This window comes from Salvelinus alpinus, chromosome 2 (assembly GCF_045679555.1).
Source record: "Salvelinus alpinus chromosome 2, SLU_Salpinus.1, whole genome shotgun sequence".
Lineage (NCBI taxonomy): Eukaryota > Metazoa > Chordata > Actinopteri > Salmoniformes > Salmonidae > Salvelinus > Salvelinus alpinus.
Genome location: NC_092087.1, coordinates 126,709,339 through 126,734,185, shown reverse-complemented (window position 1 = coordinate 126,734,185; position 24,847 = coordinate 126,709,339). Strand labels below are relative to the sequence as shown.

The following is a 24,847-nucleotide window of genomic DNA, read 5'->3' as shown; positions in this document are numbered from 1 at the left end:
GCGTCTCTTTACGGCTTTTTACGCTTGCTACGTAAGGTTACTCTTTGACCTCGCGCATGATTGAAGTGCTCTGAGTGGTTGAAAATTCGAACTAACCGCCCTCTGTTCCAAAGCAGCAATCACATTGGATTATTATACTGCCAATATGTTAATCGTTGGCTACCCAATGAAATTACTCATATTATTTTCTTTGACGCGACCTCATTGCTACAAAGTTTACATTAGCTACGCTAGAAGCAACATTGTATACACTTTTTGAGATTACAGGAGTCTGCTGTAGTGTACTTTTATTACAAAATATTTTTCCAACTAGGTGGAGCGCGTTTTTCGTAGAGTAGCCTACAGATCTATGTGCGGATGTGGAAAAACTCAGTTTTCTAGTTTGTTAGACCAGTCATACTGCGATCGATAAGTAGACTTGTTTACTTACGCCAGTTATGTAGGTTAGCTACATGTAGGCCAGTGTTTATGCTTTGAGATTTTGTAACATTCCGCACTCATTCGACGTATTTCCGTGTTCTTAAATCCTGAATTTATAGTCGATATTGTCAATGTGAGTAGGCAAAATACGTGTACATTGACCTTTATAAGGCCTCATAAATCTCGTTTGTCATTCTCGAACTTCAAAGCTTTGCTATAGTCACTCAACAATGAATATCTCTAAAAGTGGGTACCGTGTTTTCTCTGCTAACTCGACCACCGCATGCACCGAGCTCGCCAAGAAGATCACGGAGTAAGTATATGCTGCGCATTCAAATTAATCTCTTGAAACTCTCTCAAATTACATTTTTCCCCTATTCAACTGGATTTGAAAGTTGTCAAAAGACAAATTAGTGGTGGCCTAGCACAGTGGTTCCCAAACTTTTTCGATTAACGTAAACTCACTCACTTTTGTACATCGCCTTGGTCCCTACAATTAACCTTATTTTAGCGCCCCAAAAACGTAATACTTCTAGATCAACTGTAATGTCAGTACCATTGTAAAGCACAATTTCTCCCCTTTCCAACAGAATCAATTACATGACCCCCACGCTGCCCGTTTCTGCATGATTCAAGAAGGCAATGAGTCCCGTCGGGTCTTTTTAAAAATGGCGGGTGGGGAAGCGAAACTAATGTGTGATAGTGAGAAGAGAGATGTGTGTGAAAATAGCTTTTTTTCACTCGATCTGTCCAACTTATCACCTTATCGCCTCTCAAATGTAAATAAAACGCTATAAAGATTTTATATAATGTGTCATAAAACGTCACCTATTTGAAGGTTTGTGTTGAATTTGAATTGGGTTTTTAGGGCGTTGCTAAAGTGATCTTAGAAGTAAACAGTGGCTTTGAGAATGATGCAGTGATGATGCAAAAAATGACTAGGTATCCCCCCTTACCCCCGTCACTGTCCATTTCTTGTTTTTAAAGGATGAGAGAAGTGCTACACCTGGTGGAGAGAGATTGTAAGACAGAAATAGTTGCTTTATGCGTGCTGTACGTTACGGCATGACGCGTCACAATGTAACGGAGGGTCCGTTTTTTCAACTTTTCTCCAATACTATAGATCCATTACCATGTCAATCAACGCTTGAAAAGAAACGTTGTTCACACCCCCGATTTTGAAGTCAACACAGTCGCTACAGTCCCATTAGTTTTCTTTGTAGCCTCGTTTGAATGTTGCGGTTGTGCCCATTTGTACGGAATGGGGTGAGTTTACGTTACTGTTCCACAAACTGAATTTTGCTCTGCCGGAGTACCCCTGAAGTACCCCCTCGTGTGCATTTTACCAGTGGCCTATGGTCTCATGAGTCTTCACAAGTACCCCCTGTGGATAGGCCAAGTACCCCTAGGGGTCCTAGTACCCCTGGTAACCACTGGTCTAGTGTTATTGGCCGCTGCTTCTAGAGAACATGTACCGCTGCCAGTGTGGGTTTGAATCCAGCCCAGTGTTCTTTCAGTTAAAATGCTTAACTTTCCTCTCGCCTATACAATAAAATAAGTAAAGGACGGGACTGTCCCACTCCTTTAAAAAAAAGTTGTGGAAAAATATCAGAATTGGGCTATCTGTGTAAAAGCAGCCTTTTAAGCCTATTTTTAGGTCACTAGACTCCAGAGGATCTGTCACTCAAAATTGCAAGGATGAGAGAGAATGACGTCACACATAACTTTGCTAAGAGACTTCAAGCAAACTGGTCTAACAAACAGGGCCCATTCCAGGCAAACAGTATTTCAAACATAGGGGCAGTTACAGTTGCTGCCCCAGACACTGACCCGTTTTTCCGATTCACATGTTTAAGATACAAGTGCATCGGTCTGCGGACCGCAAACCGATCCAAATGTAACATGCATTGGTCAGAAAATTCATTAAATTGCATTCTTTCTGGCCTCCCGAGTGGCGCAGTGGTCTAAGACACTGCATCGCAGTACTAGCTGTGTCACTTGAGATCCTGATTCGAGTCCAGGCTCTGTCGCAGCCGGTCGCGACCGGGGCACCCACAATTGGCCCAGCGTCGTCTGGGTTAGGGGAGGGTTTGGCCCGTAGGGATGTCCTTGTCCCATCGCGCTCTAGCGACTCCTGTGGCAGGTGTACGGTGTTTCCTCCGACACATTGGTGTGGCTGGCTTCCTGGTTAAGCGGGCATTGTGTCAAGAAGCAGTGCAGCTTGGTTGGGTTGTGTTTTGGAGGACGCACGGCTCTCGACCTTCGCCCCTCCCGAGTCCATACCGGGAGTTGCAGCGATGAGACAAGACTAACTACCAATTGGATACCATGGGAAAAAAAGGTGAATGTAAGAAGCGCTCATCACTTCAAATAGGCTACGTCATTTTTAGAAACAGGAGTTTGGCCATTCTGTGGCTTTAGGCTCATGCGAAGGTGGCTGGAAAGCAGGCTAGCAGTGGAGCCACTGGGGATGCTAAACACCCTTTTGGCCACTCTTGCCAGGCTGGGCAGAGATGCATAGTTAAATTTTTCTATAGGTTGGCCTAAAGATTTTTTGGCAAAATAACCCAATCAAAAAGGAAAGTTACTTGAAGTGGGGATATGCCAGGCCTATTGGGCCAAAATCAATTCTGGCCTATTGTATAGATAATAGAACAACAGTGAACAAAACTTAAGAGATCTGATTGTTAGTTTAGAAATACGTTGTAACACTGACACTTAGTTATCTATCCACCTCATTCCTTTCTTTTAGCATGTGCACGTAGTAAGTACACATCATGCTTTCGGAATACTTATCTTTTCAGATTCCACCCACCCAAAATCAAGTAAGTCATCTTGATTTTGCCCCTGTGTTTTATCAGTTTCTTTATGAAAATATTTAGCCAACTCATGACCGTAGCTAAAGCAAGGGGCTGTAGCAGCACACAAGTAGACTACAGATGCATGCTGGGCCGGTCATGCCCTGAGCTTGTGAAGTGAGCACTATTGGAGCGGGCGAGAAGGCCAACGCTCCAGCCTTTGGGAATCTCGCTCCAGCCCCGCTTACATACTCTGCAACTGATGAGTCCTCTCCTTCAGTGTCGAACTGCATGTAACTGTGTTGACAGTCATTGAGCTACAAGTCATTTTGCATGCCGAGAAATCTCAGGCAATATTTTTTTTTTTACCCGTATTTTATTTATCCTAGTCAAACTTGTACTGTGCCCAGCTTCACACGCTGACCAACGCAAGGTTGGAGGGCTGTTCCGTATCTTGCTCATCTGCATGGCACTTTCAGCATTCAAATTCTAAAATAGCTTGCGTGATATTAGGCTTTATTAGTTGAGTGACAATCTATGTAATTTGCTAGGTTATTATCTATTTTTATTTTATTTAACTAGGCAAGTCAGTTAAGAACAAATTCTTATTCACAATCACTGCCTACGGCCAAACCCGGACGACGCTGTGACAATTGTGCGCCGCCCTATGGGACTCCCAATGACGGCTGGGTGTGGATTCGAACCAGGGTGTCTGTAGTGACGCATCTAGCACTGAGATGCAGTGCTTTAGACCGCTGCGCCACTCGGGAGCCCCATCTGCGCTGTTAAATGTTTTTACCGGAATAAAAGTAAGGTACTGGAGACAACTCTATTTTTTAATCTCACTAGGAAAGTCCGTTATTTTTTTTTTTACAATACTGCCTACCCCTGCCAAACCCTCCCCTAACCCGGACGACGCTGAGCCAATTGTGCGCCGTTACTGGGACTCCCGATCATGGCCGGTTGTGATACACCCCGGGATTGAACCTGGGTCTGAAGTGATGCCTCCAGCACTGTGATGCAGTGACTTACACCTCCGTGCCACTCAGGATCCCAAACGGACTCATCTGGGTATAACTGCTGAACAGGCCTTACAATAGATTTTATTTTGATTGTTTAGGTTCACAATCTGGTTTACGTTTTGTTAATTTTGCATTGAACAATCAGTGTATATGGTCATTTTTAGATATACAGGGTGAAGTTGATAATTTCATAATGAGGACAGCAATCACATGAAGGCCCACTGCATGGCCAAAGCGAGAAGAGAAGATCTCTGTTAGATCTTTGTTAGAAACCATTGGATTTTGAGATGGGTGTAATCCAGTTGTGCTATACACTGAGTGTACAAAACATTATGAACACCTGCTCTTTCCATGACAGACTGAACATGTAAATCCAGGTGAAAGCTATGAAAGCGTATTGATGTCACTTGTTAAATATACTTCAAGCAGTGTAGATCAAGTGGAGGATTAAAGAAGGATTTTTAAGCCTTGAGACAATTGAGACATGGATTGTGTGTGTGCCATTAAGAGGGTGAATGGGAAAGACAAATATTAACAAAAACGTTGTTCTTAGTGTTTTGTACAGTCAGTTTATATTCATTGACTCATAATTTGTAAACAATAAATATTGAAACATTCCTAGCTCAGACACTTAATCTGCAAAAATGACAAGTTAATTAGTTTTGAATGACACAAATATTCATTTTCACAAAGTCTGCTGCCTCAGTTTGTATGATGGCAATTTGCATATACTCCAGAATGTAAAGAAGAGTGATCAGATTAATTGCAAAGTCCCTATTTGCCATGCAAATGAACTGAATCCCCCAAAAACATTTCCACTGCATTTCAGCCCTGCCACAAAGGACCAGCTGACATCATGTCAGTGATTCTCTCGTTAACACAGGTGTGAGTGTTGACGAGGACAAGGCTGGAGATCACTCTGTCATGCTGATTGAGTTCGAATAACAAACTGGAAGCTTCAAAAGGAGGGTGGTGCTTGGAATCATTGTTCTTCCTCTGTCAAGCATGGTTACCTGCAAGGAAACACGTGCCGTCATCATTGCTTTGAACAAAAAGGTCTTCACAGGCAAGGATATTGCTGCCAGTAAGATTGCACCTAAATCAACCATTTATTGGATCATCAAGAACTTCAAGGAGAGCGGTTCAATTGTTGTGAAGAAGGCTTCAGGGCGCCCAAGAAAGTCCAGCAAGTGCCAGGACTGTCTCCTAAAGTTGATTCAGCTGCGGGATCGTGGCACCACCAATAGAGAGCCTGCTCAGGAATGGCAGCAGGCAGGTGTGAGTGCATCTGCACGCACAGTGAGGCGAAGACTTTTGGAGGATGGCCTGGTGTCAAGAAGGGCAGCAAAGAAGCAACTTCTCTCCAGGAAAAACATCAGGGACAAACTGATATTCTGCAAAAGGTACAGGGATTGGACTGCTGAGGACTGGGGTAAAGTAATTTTCTCTGATGAATCCCCTTTCCGATTGTTTGGGGCATCCGGAAAAAAAGCTTGTCCGGAGAAGACAAGGTGAGAGCTACAATCAGTCCTGTGTCATGCCAACAGTTAAGCATCCTGAGACCATTCATGTGTGTGGTTGCTTCTCAGCCAAGGGAGTGGGCTCACTCACAATTGTGCCTAAGAACACAGCCATGAATAAAGAATAGTACCAACACATCCTCCGAGAGCAACTTCTCCCAACCGTCCAGGAACAGTTTTGTGACGAACAATGCTTTTTCCAGCATGATGGAGCACCTTGCCATAAGGCAAAAGTGATAACTAAGTGGCTCGGGGAACAAAACATCGATATTTTGGGTCCATGGCCAGGAAACTCCCTAGACCTTAATCCCATTGAGAACTTGTGGTCAATCCTCAAGAGGCGGGTGGACTTACAAACCCACAAATTCTGGCCAACTCCAAGCATTTATTATGCAAGAATGGGCTGCCATCAGTCAGGATGTGGCCCAGAAGTTAATTGACAGCATGCCAGGGCGGATTGCAGAGGTCTTGAAAAAGAAGGGTCAACACTGCAAATATTGACTCTTTGCATCAACTTCATGTAATTGTCAATTAAAGCCTTTGACACTTATGAAATGCTTGTAATTATACTTCAGTATTCCATAGTAACATCTGACAAAAATATCTAAAGACACTGAAGCAGTAAACTTTGTGGAAATTAATATTTGTGTCATTCTCAAAACCTTTGGCCATGACTGTACTCACGACCACAGCTGTAAACACAGTCCAGTTCAAAGTAAATGGCATAGACCATATATTGTAATGGTCTATTTGCATATAGGCCTACTGCAGCTTTGATTTGTTATGCTGTACTGGTCTATGTAGAATACGGATGATCCTACTCCGATGTGTTGTAGGCAGAACACAATCTCTTGCATGTTTTGTTTTGTTTCGGTACGTTGCATTGAAGTGGCTAATATTGCGTTGATTCGATCACAGCCATCGCAGTCATAAAGGGAACATTGCTCACCAGCAGGCCTGGAATTTTGTGATTTTACGGGCAAAGCCATTTGGCCTTCAAGAGGTGCCCAATCTGCGAAGGCAGCAAGGACATCTGCTCGGGCACTAAGGCCATGAATCAAAATATAACATTTTAATAGCCAATTTGAAAACCGAAAAACGTCTATGTACATAAACTATTTGCCAACATGTCAAAGTGTAGGTGATGGCCTATGCGTATTGGCTACAGTCTTCATGTCCAGGCCAATGCAGACAGGAGGGAGTGCCAGAAAATGTAGCCACATTTTAATGACTTTTAATTACGTATAGGTCACCGACCACCTCTTTTCAGTCAAAAAATGGCCCCTGAATGTTTGGTACACCAACTGGAGCGCTCTTCTTTGTCTACTTCGAATCAGCATCGTTCACACCCTCTTAAGCCTTAGCCCCACCAATCTCTTTAAGGATTTACATGTGAGGCCATGTGCTAAACAGAATGAGTAAGGTAGTGTAGTTCACATGTTCATGAAATGCAATAGATGGCCATAGTCACGCCCAAACACACCTGGTTAACTTGAGGGGTCATGTAATCATCTGGCAAAGTGGAGTCGTGTTTAGACATCTAGCTAGCTAAACAATGAACCACAATCCCATGAAATGGTGTAGTATGAATCTGCAGGTATTCTTCTCATACTCTGCTTCCACCTGGCATTCCACTGATTAAAAATCGTCAACTTCTTCCGTGACAACAACACTGCTGGTCACTGTTTCTTGCCCATCATTGTCATCAGAAGACTCTTTTTTACTTAAGTCAGGAATTTCCTCATCTGATTATTCGCAACTTTTCCTCCACTGATCTTTGTCGATAGTGCCTGCTAAATTCAGGGTAGAAATGCTGTTGAGAGCAGTAGCAACACCTTTGCAGTTCTCCATGGCTACTATATCTTTCAAAAAAGCTGTGGTAGCAAGGATTATCTACACATACTGAGTAGCTCATGTTATAGACAGAAGCATGCTACATGGCAGACCAATCCAAACTCCTCTCTCAGCATGTCCAGCCCATTCATTATCTCAGCCAATCATTGCTAGCGGGAAGATTCCTGTCTTTTCCCATGGCTAAACCAATTGGGCTCATAATTTAACAATTTTGTTTGTATTTACAGATGGCATTCACGTTTTTTATTAAGGCACATGGAAGTTACTATATTCCAGAAAACATTTCTGCCCCAAAACGAATTTTTATTTAAAAAAACATATACATGCCTTACCTGTGAAGTAGTGATGTGCGACATACACCTAGATTCCTGAAACGGGTCATAGATGTATGCGTTGAACTACAGTCATTTTTGACAAATATGATGTAGGATAATTAACGTCTAAAGGCTTGATTCTGTCATACTTGAGGCACTGTTCAGAAAGGCCAGTGCCTGTTGCCCATTGCAACATCACCCATCTTGCAATCTGAGCAGAGGCAGGGAACTATTTACAATTATTTTATTTATTTTGAAATGATAAATGTCATCCCCAATTTCGTGCTATCCAATTTGCTATCTTGTCTCATCACTTTTAACATGCTCTGGTTGTATTCATTTGATATCCTTTGTTCAACAACTGTCCCAGAGTCTATTTGGAATATTTCTTTCTCGCACCGAATGACAAGACGTCCAATGGAATAGGTCAACTTTTGTAATGTGGGGATAGTAGATTGACACAGGTTAGTGCTTTTGCTGTTTTACTCATCTGGTTGGCTGACGAAAAGTAAATGTGGACGGTTCTTCTAACATCTTCAATATGCACCTCGGAATTCGATAAAGACGTGCACCGTTGCATCCCTGATGTGTCTGTCTTCACTAGTAGCCTGCTTCAGAGCTGCTATTTATGTGAGAAGGACACGATCACGTGACGGGCATTGGCTAATAAGAATTGAGATATGAGAGCCGTGAGCGGTGCTTCGGAGCACTTTGGCTGCAATGCATTAATGTTTTTCGGTGGCGTTACAGGCACACACGGGCCGTCGATGCCGGCGGGAAATTTTAGGCCTGGTCAGCAGGGCTCTAAATTAACATTTTGCTGTTAAACAAGTTAAACAATTTAAAGGCAAGGGATAGCTTCTTCAGGATATCAATGATCATAGCAAAGAATGAATGACATCTCTTGCACCTGACATTTCTAGAGATGGTGGACAATTTTAAACGTAATGCATCTCAATAGAAACATTGTGTGTTTACACAATGTAGAAACCTAATATTCCACCAATTACTATAATTTTAATGACAGGTATTCATAAAGATTTCATCATTTATAATAAACAAATGTCTTTACACCACCGCTTTAGAGTTCAAAAGTCCTTGCCAAAACTAGTTTGTTAACAAGAAATTTGTGGAGTGGTTGAAAAAACAGTTTTAATACTCCAGCCTAAGTGTATGTCAACTTCTGACTACAACTGTATATGAAATGGGACAAATATAAGCACCCACAATAATAATATTGATTGATGACAGTTTGGCCAGTTATTCAAAAGGCGGGCATTCCTCCTGTGTGTGGACGATTTTAGTTTTGTGTTTTCGTTTATTTACTGTCTAACACCTTCCTTCTCCTTGCAGACGGCTTGGCGTAGACTTGGGAAAGTCAGTTGTTTACCAAGAGTCAAACAGAGGTGAGATGCCAGGTTATACCTTTCAGCTTCATACAGTATACACTGAGTGTACAAAACATTAAGGACACCTTCCTAATATGTGAACGACAAACTCGATTCAGTCTTGTGGCAAAATTGTGTTTTTTTACTTTGGATAAAAGTATAGACTCAGAGCTAGAAAATGTGATATCATACACTACAGTTGAGGAACAATTGGGAAAGTACTTCTGCTTTAGTAGTTGATAAACTTGTAACCCCAATTTTGATAAAATGGCCCTTGAAAGATTTGTTATACCTATTAGAGAAATCTTTGTCTACACCCATTCAGTATTGTTCACACCTTAAGGCTTAGCCCCACCCATCTCTTTAAGGATTTACATGTAAGGCCATTTGCTAAACCGAGTGAGTACAGTAGTGAACTAAACAACCAAAGATTTCAAGACTAAAGGTTTATACTATGTCTATTGACATGTCTGTATACAGTCGTCGCAGTGACATGAACGTTCTATTGTCGTCCAACATCACACCTATCGTTGTCGTTATGAAAAAGTATAAACACAAAAACAACAGGCTGCATGACATCAGCACCCTGGTTGTCCAAAATAGCATAACAGGTGTATTTTAACACCAATAATCCCATCCGTTTAAAAATGTATTTAGTATGTGTCAATGTAGCAAATCAGGAACTAAAAGCTACTTTCTAAACAATGTTAATTAATTTGTATTCATTATTAAAGGAAAATAAACTCACAACAAGATCTTTATTTACAAGTTAATGGCAAGCTAACTACAGAAAATAGCTTCCGGTTGTGATTGTGACAAATTATTTTATTTATTGAACTTGGACACTGTCTCGTTGGCCTAACGTTATATCCTAATTTGACTTTGGTGCAGGTCATGTTGTTCTTCACATTACTGTCTCTGGTAAACACACACTATATCAAATAAAATCTCTGTCACATGCATAGGATACAGAAGGTGTAAACGGTACAGTGAAAGTTTACTTGCATAGTGAAGTCTTTTTTGTTTAGGCATGTAGCTAGCTAGCTAAACAATGAACCGTAAATCCCAACCCATAACGTTACTGTCCTTTATGAATCTACAGGTAGCTAAAGCTAACCAACTAGGTTCACTGTTTCTTAGCTAGCTAACATTAGGGTATAACTAGCAATGCAAATGGCTCTGAGATATGAATAATATTACTACACATATCATTCACGTAATGTTATCTAGCGAGACAGCCAGCCAGCTAAATTATTTTCTGCCAAAATTAGAAATGTATAATATCGGAAAATGTAGCTAGCTAGACTCTCTTACACTTATTCAAAGATTAACGCTTCTCCCTCACCGATGCCATGGTTGCCCTTAGTTCGAAGATGTAATCCGGAGACAGGTGTTTTATACAACAGCCTTCTGTGTGTTCTCTTTTTGACTCCCTCCGCATATTTGCTATCATACGGCAGAATTTTCTCGATCTCCTTAGCTGTCACTGCTTCCACTGGGCATTCCACCAATTTCAAAACTCTGTCCTCACGAAAGTGGAGAGCATTAGCAACACTTTTGCAGTTCTTTGTGATATCGTTCAAAAAAGCAGCGTTCGAAAGGATTACCTACACATACTGAGCAGCTCACGCTATAGAAAGAAGCGCGCTACATGGCAGACCAATCCAATCGGCATATCCAGCCCATCCATTATCTCAGCCAATCATGGCTAGCGGATAGGTTCCTGTTTTTTCTGTGGCTAAACCAATTAGGCTCGTAATTTTAACAATTTTATTCGTATATACAGATGGAATACAATTTTATTAAGGCACTTGAGTACACATTCCAAAAGCATTTTGATTAAAAAAATGTTTATGTTCAAATACCTCGTTAAGTAGTGACACGGGACAGGAGTTTTCCTGAAACTAGTCACATATTGAGTTGCACCCCCCCACACTTTAGCCCTCAGAACAGCCTCAATTCGTCGGGCATGGACTCTACAAGGGGTCGAACAGGGATGCTGGCCCATGTTGATTCCAATGCTTCCCAGACATGTCAAGTTGGCTGGATGTCCTTTGGGTGGTGGACCAGTCTTGACACACATGGGCAAACTGTTGAGTGTGAAAAACACAGCAACATTGTAGTTTTTGACACAAACCAGTGCACCTGCTACCATACCCTGTTCAAAGGCTCCCTCTGAATGGCGCACATACACAATCCATGTCTCAATTGTCTTAGGTAAATAATTATTTTTAAGCCTTGTCTCCTCCCCTTCATCTACACTGATTTGAAGAGGATTTAACAAGTGACATCAATAAGGGATCGTAGCTTTCATCTGGTCAGTCTGCCATGGAAAGAGCAGATGTCCTTTGATGTTTTGTACACTAAGTGTATATAAAATCTAAAGGCCTACTGTAGTATAGATCCCTCACACTCATATCTGGATCTCGAAGCCAGTTCCACTGCGTCTTTTCATTGTTCCCATTTAATCAGGGACAGATTTAGACCTGGGACACCAGGTGTGCAATTAATTATCAGGTAGAACAGAAAACCAGCAGGCTCAATTTCGAGTCTCATAGCAAAGGGTCTTGATACTTATGTAAATAAGGTATTTCAGTTTTTATTTTTATGTAATTGTGCAATTTTTTTTAAAAACTTTTTGCTGTATCATTATGGGGTATTGTGTGTAGATTGAAGAATTTTTTATTTATTTAATACAATTTCGGACAAGGCTGTGAAGTCAAGTGGTCTGAATACCTTCCGAATGCACTGTAGATGATGGTTGGCATACTGTATCTGGAGTTACTTGCTCCTGGAACTAATTTGCTTCTTTTTTTTTATTTACAGAAACCAGGGTGGACGTGAAGGAGTCTGTTCGTGGTCAAGACATCTTTATCATCCAGACCATTCCAAGGTGAGAGGATCCGGGTGTCATGTCTTCTACACCGTCTGAATTGAGTGTGTATATTCTAGTTGGTTGGATATGCAGGATCACCACAGAACAAAATGGATCATTAGAAACTAGATGAGAGGAGAGTAAATGTATTCCCTTGTGAAATCAGGCAGATGTTGTTGATTCATCGCTGATCAGTCAGAATGACTGTCCTCAACCACTGGATGAAAATATGTTTGTGATGTCATTCATTGGTTGGCAGGAGCTGCCTGGTAAATTGAGATTGCAATATTAACAGCCAGCTAGGGGGCACTGACCTGTAACAAGAAACCTTCCGGAACTTTAAATTTTTTATTTTTAGTCTAAAACCAGATTTTTTAAAATGCTTATTTATAGTGAAACGCATCAATTCTGGTCTTAATTTTGACAGTCCGTTGCAAAAGTGATATATCTAGGTATTTTAGTAGTAAATCTATCTCTTTTTGTCCTTAACGGTTAAACTCAACCATTGAAATCGTAATGTAAAGAATGCTTAATCTCAAGGGAGGAGTTTGGTATGAAATCCACTCCCTTCTAGATGTGCTAGGTGGTACCACCTCGAGGCTCACTATAAAAGCAGGTGACCGCACACCTTATTTGGTAATGGTCTTGGTAAGTGGAATGTGCCAGTATATTTTGCACGAGGCTTCCTTGACTAGACTACTGACATTACACAAAATTCAAAAGGCAGTAAGGCACATTTCCACATATGATCAATGTTTTTGCTTACCGTTTCATACTTGTGCTTTTACGAAGAATAAAAACATGTAGGCTATGAGGATTTTACGTTTATATTCGTAGCTATATCCGTCATAACGAGAAATAGGTGACAATCCCACATGGGGCAGATACTTTTTATTTCAAATCCTTAATTTACTATATTTATCCCTGGTAGTAGTTGTAGGGTTTTATACAGTACCTACAGGGCCGGTCCTGGCCCTTCTGCACCCCTAGGCGAGACAACAAAAATTGACACCCCTTCAACAATAGTCCCAGTAAGCAAAATGATGTTGGAAAGACGTCTAAAGTCAATTTTTCCAGACGTTGAAGTTAGATTCATTTTCGGTTCTGAATGAAAGTTGACAAGATATAATTCATAGAAGTCTGTTTGTTGCAAATAAAGACTGGTCCAGACCGGACAAAAAATAAGTCCAAAAGGTGTTAGTATCGGTCCGTTCTTACTGAGGTATAGCCTACAGCAGGGATGGTCAACTCCAGTCCTTGGGGGTGGGAGAGGTGTCAAACTTGTTCCACATCTCTGGTCAACACAGCTGCTGACACTAATTCCATTCTAAACTGTATATGATCATTTGTTATTAGTGTCAAAACTTGTTGTCTGGGTCAAAAGTGTGACACGAGTCAGGCCCTAGAGGACTGGAGTTGCCCATCCTTGGCCTACAGTGTTGTCTAAAATAAAATTTTAGGAATGCCATCCATGTGGTAGGCCTACCCTATGTAAAACACAAAAGGTGACCGGACCAAAAAAAGACGTCCAAAAGACTGTCGGTCCGTGCTTACTGGGGTGTAGTCATCCATGTCTGCCCACAATGTAATTTTATGAATGCCCATCCTTGTGGTGTAGGCCCATTGTTTGTAAAACAGGCCGTTGCATTGGCTTTATTAGTCCTGATAAGCTCTGATTATCAGCAATCCAATTGTATCAGTAGGCGTTATCCTGAGCCTATTTGCGATGTGTTTACACTTTGGGAAATGCAGAATAAATTTTTTTCGCAGATATCAGCTTGTAAAAACACATGTAGGCATACACATGAAATTTAGCACACGGGATGAAAGTCCTGGACAGCAATGTTGAATAGCCTGATTGTCTATTCCATATTGTCTATATTACTTTGACCTATTCTGTTTTTTAGGATGTTTGTTAATTTGTCAGCACATTCTTTATTTGATTGAACGCCATTTAGGTTAGGCAATTGGATTGGAGAAACCTGCATGATGTAAAAATTGTTCGTCTCATTACGTTGTTATACATTTTATCTCCAGCTTTTAGGCTACAGAAAAGGCCACATACTCTTTCTACCATATGCTACATGATTTATGTAAAAAAAAAAAAAAAAAAGTATGTTGGCACTCTGGAGAGGCGCGCTTGGAATGGACAAGTTAAATATTTTGCGGCCTTTGACGAAGTTTGCAATGCTTATCATAGGGCAGCATCAGTGCTCACCTTAAGCTGGAGACTCATATCTCCCTCACTAACGTCAAGCACCAGCTGTCAGAGCAGCTCACAGATCATTGCACCTGTACATAGCCCATCTGTAAATAGCCCATCCAACTACCTCATCCCCAAGCTGTATTTATTTATTTTGCTCCTTTGCACCCAACTATCTCTACTTGCACATTCATTTTCTGCACATCTATCACTCGTGTTTAATTGCTATATCGTAATTACCTCGCCACTATGGCCTATTTTATTGCCTTACCTCCCTTACCTCATTGCACACACTGTATATAGACTGTTTCTAATGTATTATTGACTGTATGTTTGTTTATTCCATGTGTAACTCTGTGTTGTTGTATGTGTCAAACTGCTTTGCTTTATATTGGCCAGGTCGCAGTTGTAAATGAGAACTTGTTCTCAACTAGCCTACCTGGTTAAATAAAGGTGAAGTAATTAAAAACAAATTAAAAGCCCATGGTGGACGCCTAATTATACCTAATGAGCGAGCCGGCCCTGGTACCCAAGACCAATCTGTGAGTTAATTTGACCGTTGGAAAATGAGCTACTGCGTAAATAATGCAATACAGGTTGGATTGAATTGAGCCCCTAATCTTCATTTTCAAGGTGACGATTGCATTTTTCCCCCTCAACACAATACCGCAATAAATGTGAGTCCTCATTTAAAATATATGTTTTTTTGCACCCCAAGGGGGATTCGATCTTAAACCGCAAGTGGCAATAGATGCTAGGAACTTGGTGACTAACCACTGTGCGCTAACTGTCCAGAGTTGTATTTGCTCACAATGCACATCACTTTATTGTCAGATTATGCTTTAGTGAGAAAGTGTTGGGATCAGGTACAACTATGTTTACCAATTCCTTCCACCCACAACTTCTAGCCTGAATGCATTTTTAGAACATGCAAAGGGTGAAATTGGGGTTGAGTTGCCCTTTAATGATTGTGGTTGGCTCTGCTGTTTCAGGAGGCTGCCTAGGCCAAATCTACTCTGGCACTACCTTATTGCACTCTTTGTATTAGTTAAGTAATAAGACGTTATCTTTGATTACTAATTCTAGTGTTAATAAAAGTGCATCAAGTCCCCTACAAAGTTTGCCTCTGCTTCTCTCATGAACTGGCTGAATCCCATACAACAATGGAGTCATTCTTCGATACGATCTTGAGGCGTAATTATTTAGAAATGCCCCATAGCTTTCAAGGTTATACTTCAGGGTTTAGGGAACGACTATTAGTGTGGCGCTCAACGTCTTGTCTTACAATGTGGCGATTAGTGCCAGGACAATGGGCACGTAGTCAAGTATGTTAACATTGTAGGATACTGACCAGCGTCATAGACTCACTCACTTAAATGTGTAGTGAATGTGTTTGAACAAAGACGAGTGTTAACTCCGAGAGCGAATGCTGTGTGCTACTGTGGTCTTGAGACGTGCCGACATCTTGAATTTTACACCCCGTCAGTTACTACGACATGCAAATTTAAAAACAATGACCACACAACAGCCAGTTTTATTCAACAGTTCACTGAAATGTCTACAATAACTACTCTTTATCTCACTCTTGCTTGTCTTATTACATGATCTTATCTCTGTCCATCTGTCTCCATTGTCTGTTGAATGGTTCTTTTGTCCTGCCCAGAGATGTGAACACGGCCATCATGGAGCTGCTGGTCATGGCCTACGCTCTCAAGACTAACTGTGCCAAGAACATCATTGGGGTCATCCCCTACTTCCCTTACAGCAAGCAGTGCAAGATGAGGAAGAGGGGCTCCATTGTCTGCAAGCTGCTGGCCTCCATGCTCGCTAAAGCCGGTAAGATATTATATGGCTACTGTATACATCATGTGGCTTTCTCGTTGCTGTGATGCCAATGTTTTTTTTTTTTGCATAGTAGGTTACAATGTTGTAGGAAGATAGTTACGACACCGCTAAGATAAGTTGTACACGTAGTTATTAAATCATTTTTTTTGACCACATACTGGGAGGTAACGCAGCCTGGTATCAAACTTTATTGGTCACATACACGTGTTTAGCAGATGTTATCGCGGGTGTAGCAAAATGCTTGTGTTTCTAGCGCCAACAGTGCAGTAATATCTAACAGGTACATCTAACAAGTATATCTAACAATTTCAAAACACAATACACACATCTAAGTAAAGGGATGGAATTAAGAATCTATAAATATATGGACGCGCAATGTCAGAGCGACAGACTAAGATACAGTAGAATAGAATGCAGTGTATATACATATGAGATGAGTAATGCAAAATATGTAAACATTATTAAAGTGGCCAGTGATGATTTCAAGTCTATATAGGGCAGGAGCCTTTAATGTGCTAGTGATGGCTATTTAGCAGTCTGATGGCCTTGAGATGGAAGCTGTTTTTCAGTCTCTCGGCCCCAGCTTTGATGCACCTGTACTGATAGCGGGGTGAACAGGCAGTGGCTCAGGTGGTTGTTGTCCTTGATGATATACTAGATGTAACAGGAAATATAAATCCCGAACACTCAAATTGTATGATATGTTACATAAGACACAGTGGTCTAAGGCAAAAATTGAAGTCGGGTGGGTGGGCTTATAAGGCGAAGATCTAGCAACCCAAAGGTTGTGAGTTCAAATGTCATCACGGACAACTTCAGCATTTTAGCTACTTTTCAACGACTTACTACTTTAAGCTACTTAGCATGTTAGCTAACCCTTCCCCTAACCTTAACCATTTTAGCTAACCTTAACCGTATCATACGTTTTGCAAATTTGTACCATATAGCACGTTTTGCAAATTTGTAATTTATTTATTTTTATTCAAACTTTTATTTAACTAGGCAAGTCAGTTAAGAACAAATTCTTATTTACTATGACGGCCTACCAAAAGGCAAAAGGCCGCCTACGGGGGCTGGGATAAAAAAAGAAAAATAGGACAAAACACATATCACAACGAGAGAACACTACATAGAGACCTAAGACGACAACATAGCATGGCAGCAACACAACAACATGACATGACATGGCAGCAGCACGAAGCATGGTACAAACATTGGGCACAGACAACAGCACAGCGGGCAAGAAGGCAGAGACAACAATACACGTGAAGCAGCCACAACTGTCAGTAAGAGTGTCCACGATTCCATCTTCGAAATGAAGAGATGGAGATAAAACGGTCCAGTTTGAGTTTTTTTGCACCTCGTTCCAGTCGCTAGCTGTAGGGAACTGAAAAGAGGAGCGACCAGCAGAACAGGTGTTGTATGTGGAGGTTGAGGGATGCACTAGGCATCTCAGATAGGGGGGAGTGAGGCATGAGAGGGTTTTATAAATAAGCATCAACCAGTGCGTCTTGCGACGGGTATACAGAGATGGCCAGTTTACAGAGGAGTATAGAGTGCAGTGATGTGTCCTATAAGGAGCATTGGTGGCAAATATGATGGCAGAATGGTAAAGAACATCTAGCCGCTCAAGAGCACCCTTACCTGACAATCTATAAATTATGTATCCTTAGTCTAGCATGGGCAGGATGGTCATCTGAATCAGGGTTAGTTTGGCAGTTGGGGTGGAAGAGGTGCAATTACGATAGAGGAAACCAAGTCTAGATTTAACTTTAGCTTGCAGCTTTGATATGTGCTGAGAGGACAGTGTACCATCTAGCCATACTCCTAAGTACTTGTATGAGGTGACTACCTAAGCTCTAAACCCTCAGAGGTAGTAATCGCACCGGTGGGGAGAGGGGCGTTCTTCTTACCAAAACACATAACCTTTGTTTTGGAGGTGTTCAGAACAAGGTTTAGGGCAGAGAAAGCTTGTTGGACACGAAGAAAGCTTTGTAGAGCATTTAACACAAAATCCGGGGAGGGGCCAGCTGAGTATAAGACTATCTGTATATAAATGGATGAGAGCGCTTCCTACTGCTTGAGCTATGTTGTTGACATATAATACAAATTGTAATTCATAACATATCATACGAAATGGGTGATGGACATCCACAAATTAATAAATACCAAATGAAACGTAACATATTATATTAAATTGAGTGTTTTCCGATTTACGTACAGAATAATACGAAATGATCTGAGACCGGGTTGGGTAACGTTACACCATAGCAAGTCCATCAACTCTGTCACCACATGCAGCTAGCAGAAAAGCCAACGGTCGTATAATGGTATTTTAGTAGGGAAACACTTATTGCATCACTCTGTAAAAGCTAACACTCCGACTTGACCGGGCATGGTGCATGCGCAAGCATTGCATTTTTTTTTTTTACACATGCATGTTATTCAATCATTTTATCCACGTTGATCGCGTGCGTCTGTATTGCCGAACGCTAAAATAGAACTTGGTTTGGTTTTCACGAGGATACAAACCCACGTGGGTGCTTGATAGACGAACGAGGAGAAAATAATTAAAGATAATGAACTGAAAACAAACGATGTTTTCCTTTTATCTGTGGATTAATCGTCAGAGTAGAGAAATACTATTTTGTATAACACCGGGTCAAACTTCTACAAAGAAGAGGACCATATGCATGTCAGGATAAATCCAATGTTCATCTCCAAGGCAAACTAGCTAGCTAAATGTTCATAGTTTTTTTTCCGACCTGCCCTGAAATTAATATAATTGATGTACACTTGGTTTTCACACGTGTCTGGTGGGGCATGGACAAAATTATAATTAGCACAAGGGCATATGTGAGCCGGTCTAGCTCGGGTGTTGCTTGATCCAGTGGTGGAAAAAGTACCAAATTGCCATACTTGAGTCATTTTCTATTAAGGTATCTTTACTTTTACTCAAGTAAAACAGCAAGTCACCCAGTGAAATACTACTTGAGTAAAAGTCAAAGTATTTGGTTTTAAATATACTTAACTATCAAAAGTAAATGTAATTGCAAAAATATACTTACGTAATAAAGGTAAAAGTTTAAATCATTTCAAATTGCTTATATTAAGCAAACCAGATGGCACAATTGTCTTTGATTTTTTTTTTTATATGTAAGGATAACCAGGGTCACACTACAACATGCAGGCATAATTTACAAGCGAAGCAATATATGTTTAGTCAGTCTGCCAGATCAGAGGTAGTAGGGATGACCTGGGATGTTCTCTTGATATTTGTGTGAATTGGACCATTTTCCTGTCCTGCTAAGCATTCAAAATGTAACGAGTACTTTTGGGTGTCAGGGAAAATGTATGGAGGGAAAAGTACATCATTTTATTTAGGAATGTAGTGACGTAAAAGTTGTCAAATGTAAAGTACACATACCACCAAAAAGAACTACGTAAGTAGTACTTTAAAATATTTTTGCTTAAGTATTTTACACCACTGGCTTGACCCACTGGTGTTATCACAGGGCTAACTCACATCATCACAATGGACCTACACCAGAAGGAGATCCAGGGCTTCTTCAGTTTCCCTGTTGATAACCTGCGTGCCTCGCCCTTCCTGCTACAGTACATCCAGGAGGAAGTAAGACTACATTACCCAGAATCCTCCAGTCACTTGTATCATTTCAATCATCATATAATGTATTTGTTGACTAAAGTTTAGTTTTAATGTGGTGTTGAACTGTGAAATAATGTTTATTTGTTACCATTTATTCGTTTCTAGATTCCAGACTACAGAAATGCCATTATCGTTGCAAAGTCTCCTTCGGCGGCCAAAAGGTAACATAAAGGTTGGGAGTTCTCCAGCAAGATGGATAGTGAATGATGTGAAGCGTTTGTGGCTGCAGATTTGTGGGTAATTGTGATTATGTTTGCTCTTTATGTATTTAATTCCTTTTTATTGTGCGTGTTCGTTCCAGAGCTCAATCCTATGCTGAGAGGCTGCGGCTGGGCCTGGCAGTGATGCACGGGGAGGCCCAGTGTTCAGAGTCTGACATGGCCGACGGAAGACACTCTCCCCCTCCAATGTCTTCAGGACGCACCACCTCTGGCCACCCTGGTCTGGAGCTGCCATGTAAGATACCCCTGACACGCACAGGCGTGCGCACACACACACACACACACACACACACACACACACACACACACACACACACTAGAAAATATCCCTACCTTTGGCCATAACACATAAAACTCACTGTTGCGTTGCTCTCCTCATGTATATAATCTGCCTAGTCAGCAGATAGTGCTGGTTTATGTAACCACTAGTGTCAGGACAGGATGAGTTGAGCCCTGACTGCTGTCTATCTGAGGAATCCATAGAGAGGTAATGAGTCTGAACAGCAGGGTTACACCCCCACTGCTTATGGGGAGTAGATGGCACTAGGATGGGCCTCCCATGTAGCATGCATACACTTGTGAACGCACGAACACCCAGACTCTGATTCTATCCATTGTAGAGACACTGAAACATGGCATTGGGTCAAAGGGAGGCTTTACAGAGATCTAATGGAACAGTATTTACAGAAAAAAGAACAAACTGTATTATACATTTATGGACTGGAAAAGTGGTAATCTGTCCGAATAACAACCCATAGCTCAGAGAAAGTTATTTTTACAAATCCATTTGTCACCGAAATGCTGTAAAAAAATATCCAAAACAATATCCAGCCCTGAATGCCCAAAGGCACTGGTAGCAAAGAGGACCGCCACACATTGTCCTCATGCTGACGGTGTACAACTGGGGTGGTTCAGCCAGTCAGGGCTGTAGTATGTGTTGGTTCAGCAACAAAGCAATCCTTCTCAGCAGCCTGACACTACTGCAGATGCCTGTGAAATACTGCAGGCCATAACGGGCATCCATTCCTCTCGTTCCCCTCTTCCACACAGCCTCTGGATTTCTCTTCTCACCCTTTTTTCTTCTCTTTCTCCTTTTATACAGCGACTGTATTTATTTTCTCTCATACTGCTCTCCATTTCTCCTCTCCTTTATACAGGAACAGGGTCGATCTCCCTTTATCAAAACAGCAGCTAAATTCAGATACGGAGCAAAGTGACACCTTTTTAATCTTTGAGAAAATAAGACTTAGTTTTTTCCCCGTTATTCTTTATTTTAAACTTTATTTTATTGCATTCCTTGGATAAATAGGACCAGAAGGCCTGTCTTCAGTTCTGGAGTTGTTTGTCTGTATGCTGCCTTTATGTCTGTCTGTATGTCTATTATATATTCTCTGTATATGATAGTGTTAACTTATACCGTTTATCTTTTGAAGACACAGGGAGGCACCAGCCTTCATTCCCAGGCATAGAGCTCCCAAGTACGACCGTAATGCTCCACTCTCTCTTCTGCTAACCCCCAACCTGCAATACTATCTGTGATCGCTTATACCTGCCTGCATGTAATGTTGATGTCTTACCGAGGGAGTTTCCATTTCTAGCAGTACTGACCTTCTAAATTCCCCTTTGTGAAGATCTCAGTTCAGTTAAGTGTTTAGACCGAGGGCGGGGCGGTCAAACATACCTGAGGTTTGAGTTTTTCTTTTAAAACTGTGTAGAAATGATCATCGTCCTACAATTATAGTCTTTTCACTTAGCCTGCTAGCTGTCATCGTAACGAAAGCCAGACAGTCGTGGGAGCAACGGGAATTCTTAAAGCAACGGATAGGGGAGTATTTAAAAAATAATAATTTGACCGCAAGGGAATATAATCAATTTTAAGACTGTTGGCTGTCACCAAATTTGGTATGATTATTGAAACAAGATATCTGTAAAACAGCATATTTCTTCACCTCAAATTGGTGTCAAGGTCTTTCAGATAATCCCAAGCTTACGTTGTACGGTATTCCTCACTTGATACATTTTTGACATTACATGCCTTTTGTCTAATACACAATTAACTGTGAACTTCCAAAATTCTAATAAAATCATCACATTCAACCCTACCGAGCAATACGGATCTGCTGGATGCATTCATGCAAGCATCATGGAAAAATACATGGCTCTTTCCATGTATACTTTGGAGTTGCACTACAATTAATACCAGTTTGAAACCATGTGGCTTGTCAACATTCCCTTCAACATGCCTCAAATGTAGCATTTATCTGACTTTTGACCCCTTCAAAGCAACCAACAAAATGGCTGCTAATGCAAATGCCTTACCAGAGGGCACCTACTGTATTCCACTGCCAGGTTGGTGATTGGCATTCATTTTATGGGGCCAATCATTGCCCCATAAATGTTATGTCGTTTGGGCAATGTAACTATATCTCTATGACTTCAATGGAGACGAAGGAAGCATTGCAAGCACCTCGGAGGTTGATGGCAAGCTTGGTTGTGTTTCCCTGCATCCTTTTTCTTGATCAATTCCTAGTTTAGTATTTTTCGCGCTAACTTGCTGATTCAGCAACGGTATGATTCTTGTTTATTTAAAAACTCAACTCCCCGCCCCCCCCCCCCCCTGAAGCCTAAAATCATTTTGTTGCTAATGTCAACACCTTGGAGCTCCAAGTAGAGCCTCATGATTCAAACCTGAGTTTTTAAATATGCAGACATCTGGTTGGATGCCTCTGGGCTGTTCGATGAGGAAACTGGTTTGAAGTTGGTTGTGATTTGGCATGGCATGGGGTTGCTGTGTGGATCCCTAAATCCCAAACCAGATGTTTTATTTGTGGGAAGGAAGACAGCTCTATACTCATAAGCCATGTGTTGCTATCATCGCAATATGCCTGAAGCTGCCCTATATTTACCCCCAAATCATTTCACCTAGTTGTCCCTTTGTCAAAATGAGAGTTTCAGGATGATTCTGTAGTCGTTGTAGCAGTCTGTGGACATTGAGGTAGAGCTGTCTTGCATGGTCTTTGCAGGTGTTGAACTTGATCCCTTACTCAATCTCCTCTCCCAATAATTTAAATGTCATTTTCCCCCCTCATTTTCCTCTGCACCACTGTTTTGAAAGTGATGATAAACCTCTCTCTTCTCTTTCAGTAATGATGGCCAAGGAGAAACCGCCTATCACTGTAGTGGGAGATGTGGGAGGTCGCATCGCTATCATTGTTGTAAGAATTTGATCGTCTCTTACTTCTGTTTAAACTTTAACCCCTATGGGACAAAAACAACTTCAAGCTATTGCTAATAAGCAAGAGTGAGAGTGTTATATCAACTACTGAAGTTTCACACTCCCTGTTCTGAGGAAGTCATGTAAGATGTATTTGGACATACTGTATGATACAGAGAGCTCGTGTTTTTATTCATCTAGACGCTAATGACCTTCCGCCCTTGCCGTTTCCCTCTCTCAGGATGACATCATAGACGACGTGGAGGACTTTGTGGCGGCGGCTGAGATTCTGAAAGAGAGGGGGGCCTATAAGATCTACATCATGGCGACACACGGCCTGCTCTCAGCAGAGGCCCCGCGGCTCATAGAGGAATCCGCCATCGACGAGGTAAGACGAAGGACACGGGCCGTGCTCGCGCCGGCTTTTATTAAGCCTGAAATGGCTGTTTTTTTCTAACATCAACACAACTGACAATTTATTGTACGTAGTCTGTGCTGCTCTGATACTTGAAGCTGCTCAAGGTCGGAAGTGTGTCTATCTTGCTGGATAAATCAAACAAATCTATGCTTTCTTAAAAAGACAAGTACACACACCGATACCCAAATACAGTAATATGCCATGCATACTCAAACTCTGCGAATACGCTACTGTTTTCCAATATGGGCTGAATAATTAAAGGGCATTCTTTAACATAGTCACTGCTGTAACCTAGCTCTCCATTTTGTGTCCTTGTGCCCCCCCCCCCCCCAGGTGGTGGTGACCAATACAGTCCCTCATGAGGTCCAGAAGCTCCAGTGTCCCAAGATCAAGACTGTGGACGTCAGTATGATCCTGGCCGAGGCCATCCGACGCATCCACAATGGAGAGTCCATGGCTTACCTGTTCCGTAACATCACAGTAGATGACTGAGCTACACGCACAAATACGTTGTGTTCACACCGTGAGACCAAGGATTTTCAGCTCTGTTACATAGGCACTTGTTTCTTTTCATTCTAGTTGACTTCCTATGTAAAAAAAGTATATATCTTGCATTCTCAATAAATGTCTACTGTTCAGTCCAATACTGTACTGTGTTATACTATATGCATGGTAAATACATCACCCATACAGACTCTCATAAAGAACAAACTGCACTGATGTATCTTGGATTAGTTTGATTTAATCCTACAGTGTGTGTATTGTATGCAACTTTTCAGTGTTTACGTACAGCACAGCATTTGGTTAATAAATCCTTTTTGATGAACATGTATTTGTGATCAATTGAACTCCAACATTGAAGCAAGACTGGTACATGGTTAGTCTGTTCGAAAGGTTAATGAATTAGCTTGTAGTTAGATGCCTATGGCCCAAAGCTCTTCGCAGGCGTTGAACTATAGCACAGTATTGTAACAAGTGGCAAGGCCTATTTTAGTCACAGATACCGATACCGCTCTAACTGAAGTCGGACAAGAATAGACACTTGCGCACAGTCTGTTTTCTGCACATAAGAATAGGTTATTTCATCT

The 24,847-nt window shown here is 41.4% G+C and overlaps 1 protein-coding gene across 3 annotated transcripts; it reads left to right on the top strand.

Annotated features, from left to right (window-relative positions):
* The first annotated feature begins 121 nt into the window (after positions 1 to 121).
* Positions 122 to 24,585, top strand: LOC139568674 (phosphoribosyl pyrophosphate synthase-associated protein 1-like). 3 transcript variants are annotated; one of them, XM_071390670.1, is made up of 11 exons: positions 151 to 733; positions 9,282 to 9,334; positions 12,143 to 12,209; positions 16,058 to 16,230; positions 19,755 to 19,870; positions 20,012 to 20,067; positions 20,208 to 20,362; positions 21,561 to 21,605; positions 23,272 to 23,342; positions 23,583 to 23,729; positions 24,093 to 24,585. In XM_071390670.1, exons 1-11 carry the CDS (start codon positions 651 to 653, stop codon positions 24,249 to 24,251), a joined length of 1,125 nt encoding a protein of 374 aa, XP_071246771.1. In that variant the 5' UTR covers positions 151 to 650; the 3' UTR covers positions 24,252 to 24,585. The 3 variants fall into 3 exon arrangements, with proteins under 3 accessions (XP_071246772.1, XP_071246771.1, XP_071246773.1); XM_071390672.1 differs by lacking the exon at positions 151 to 733 and adding an exon at positions 2,664 to 2,761; XM_071390671.1 differs by lacking the exon at positions 21,561 to 21,605 and having other exon boundaries at positions 122 to 733.
* The last annotated feature ends 262 nt before the right edge of the window (positions 24,586 to 24,847 follow it).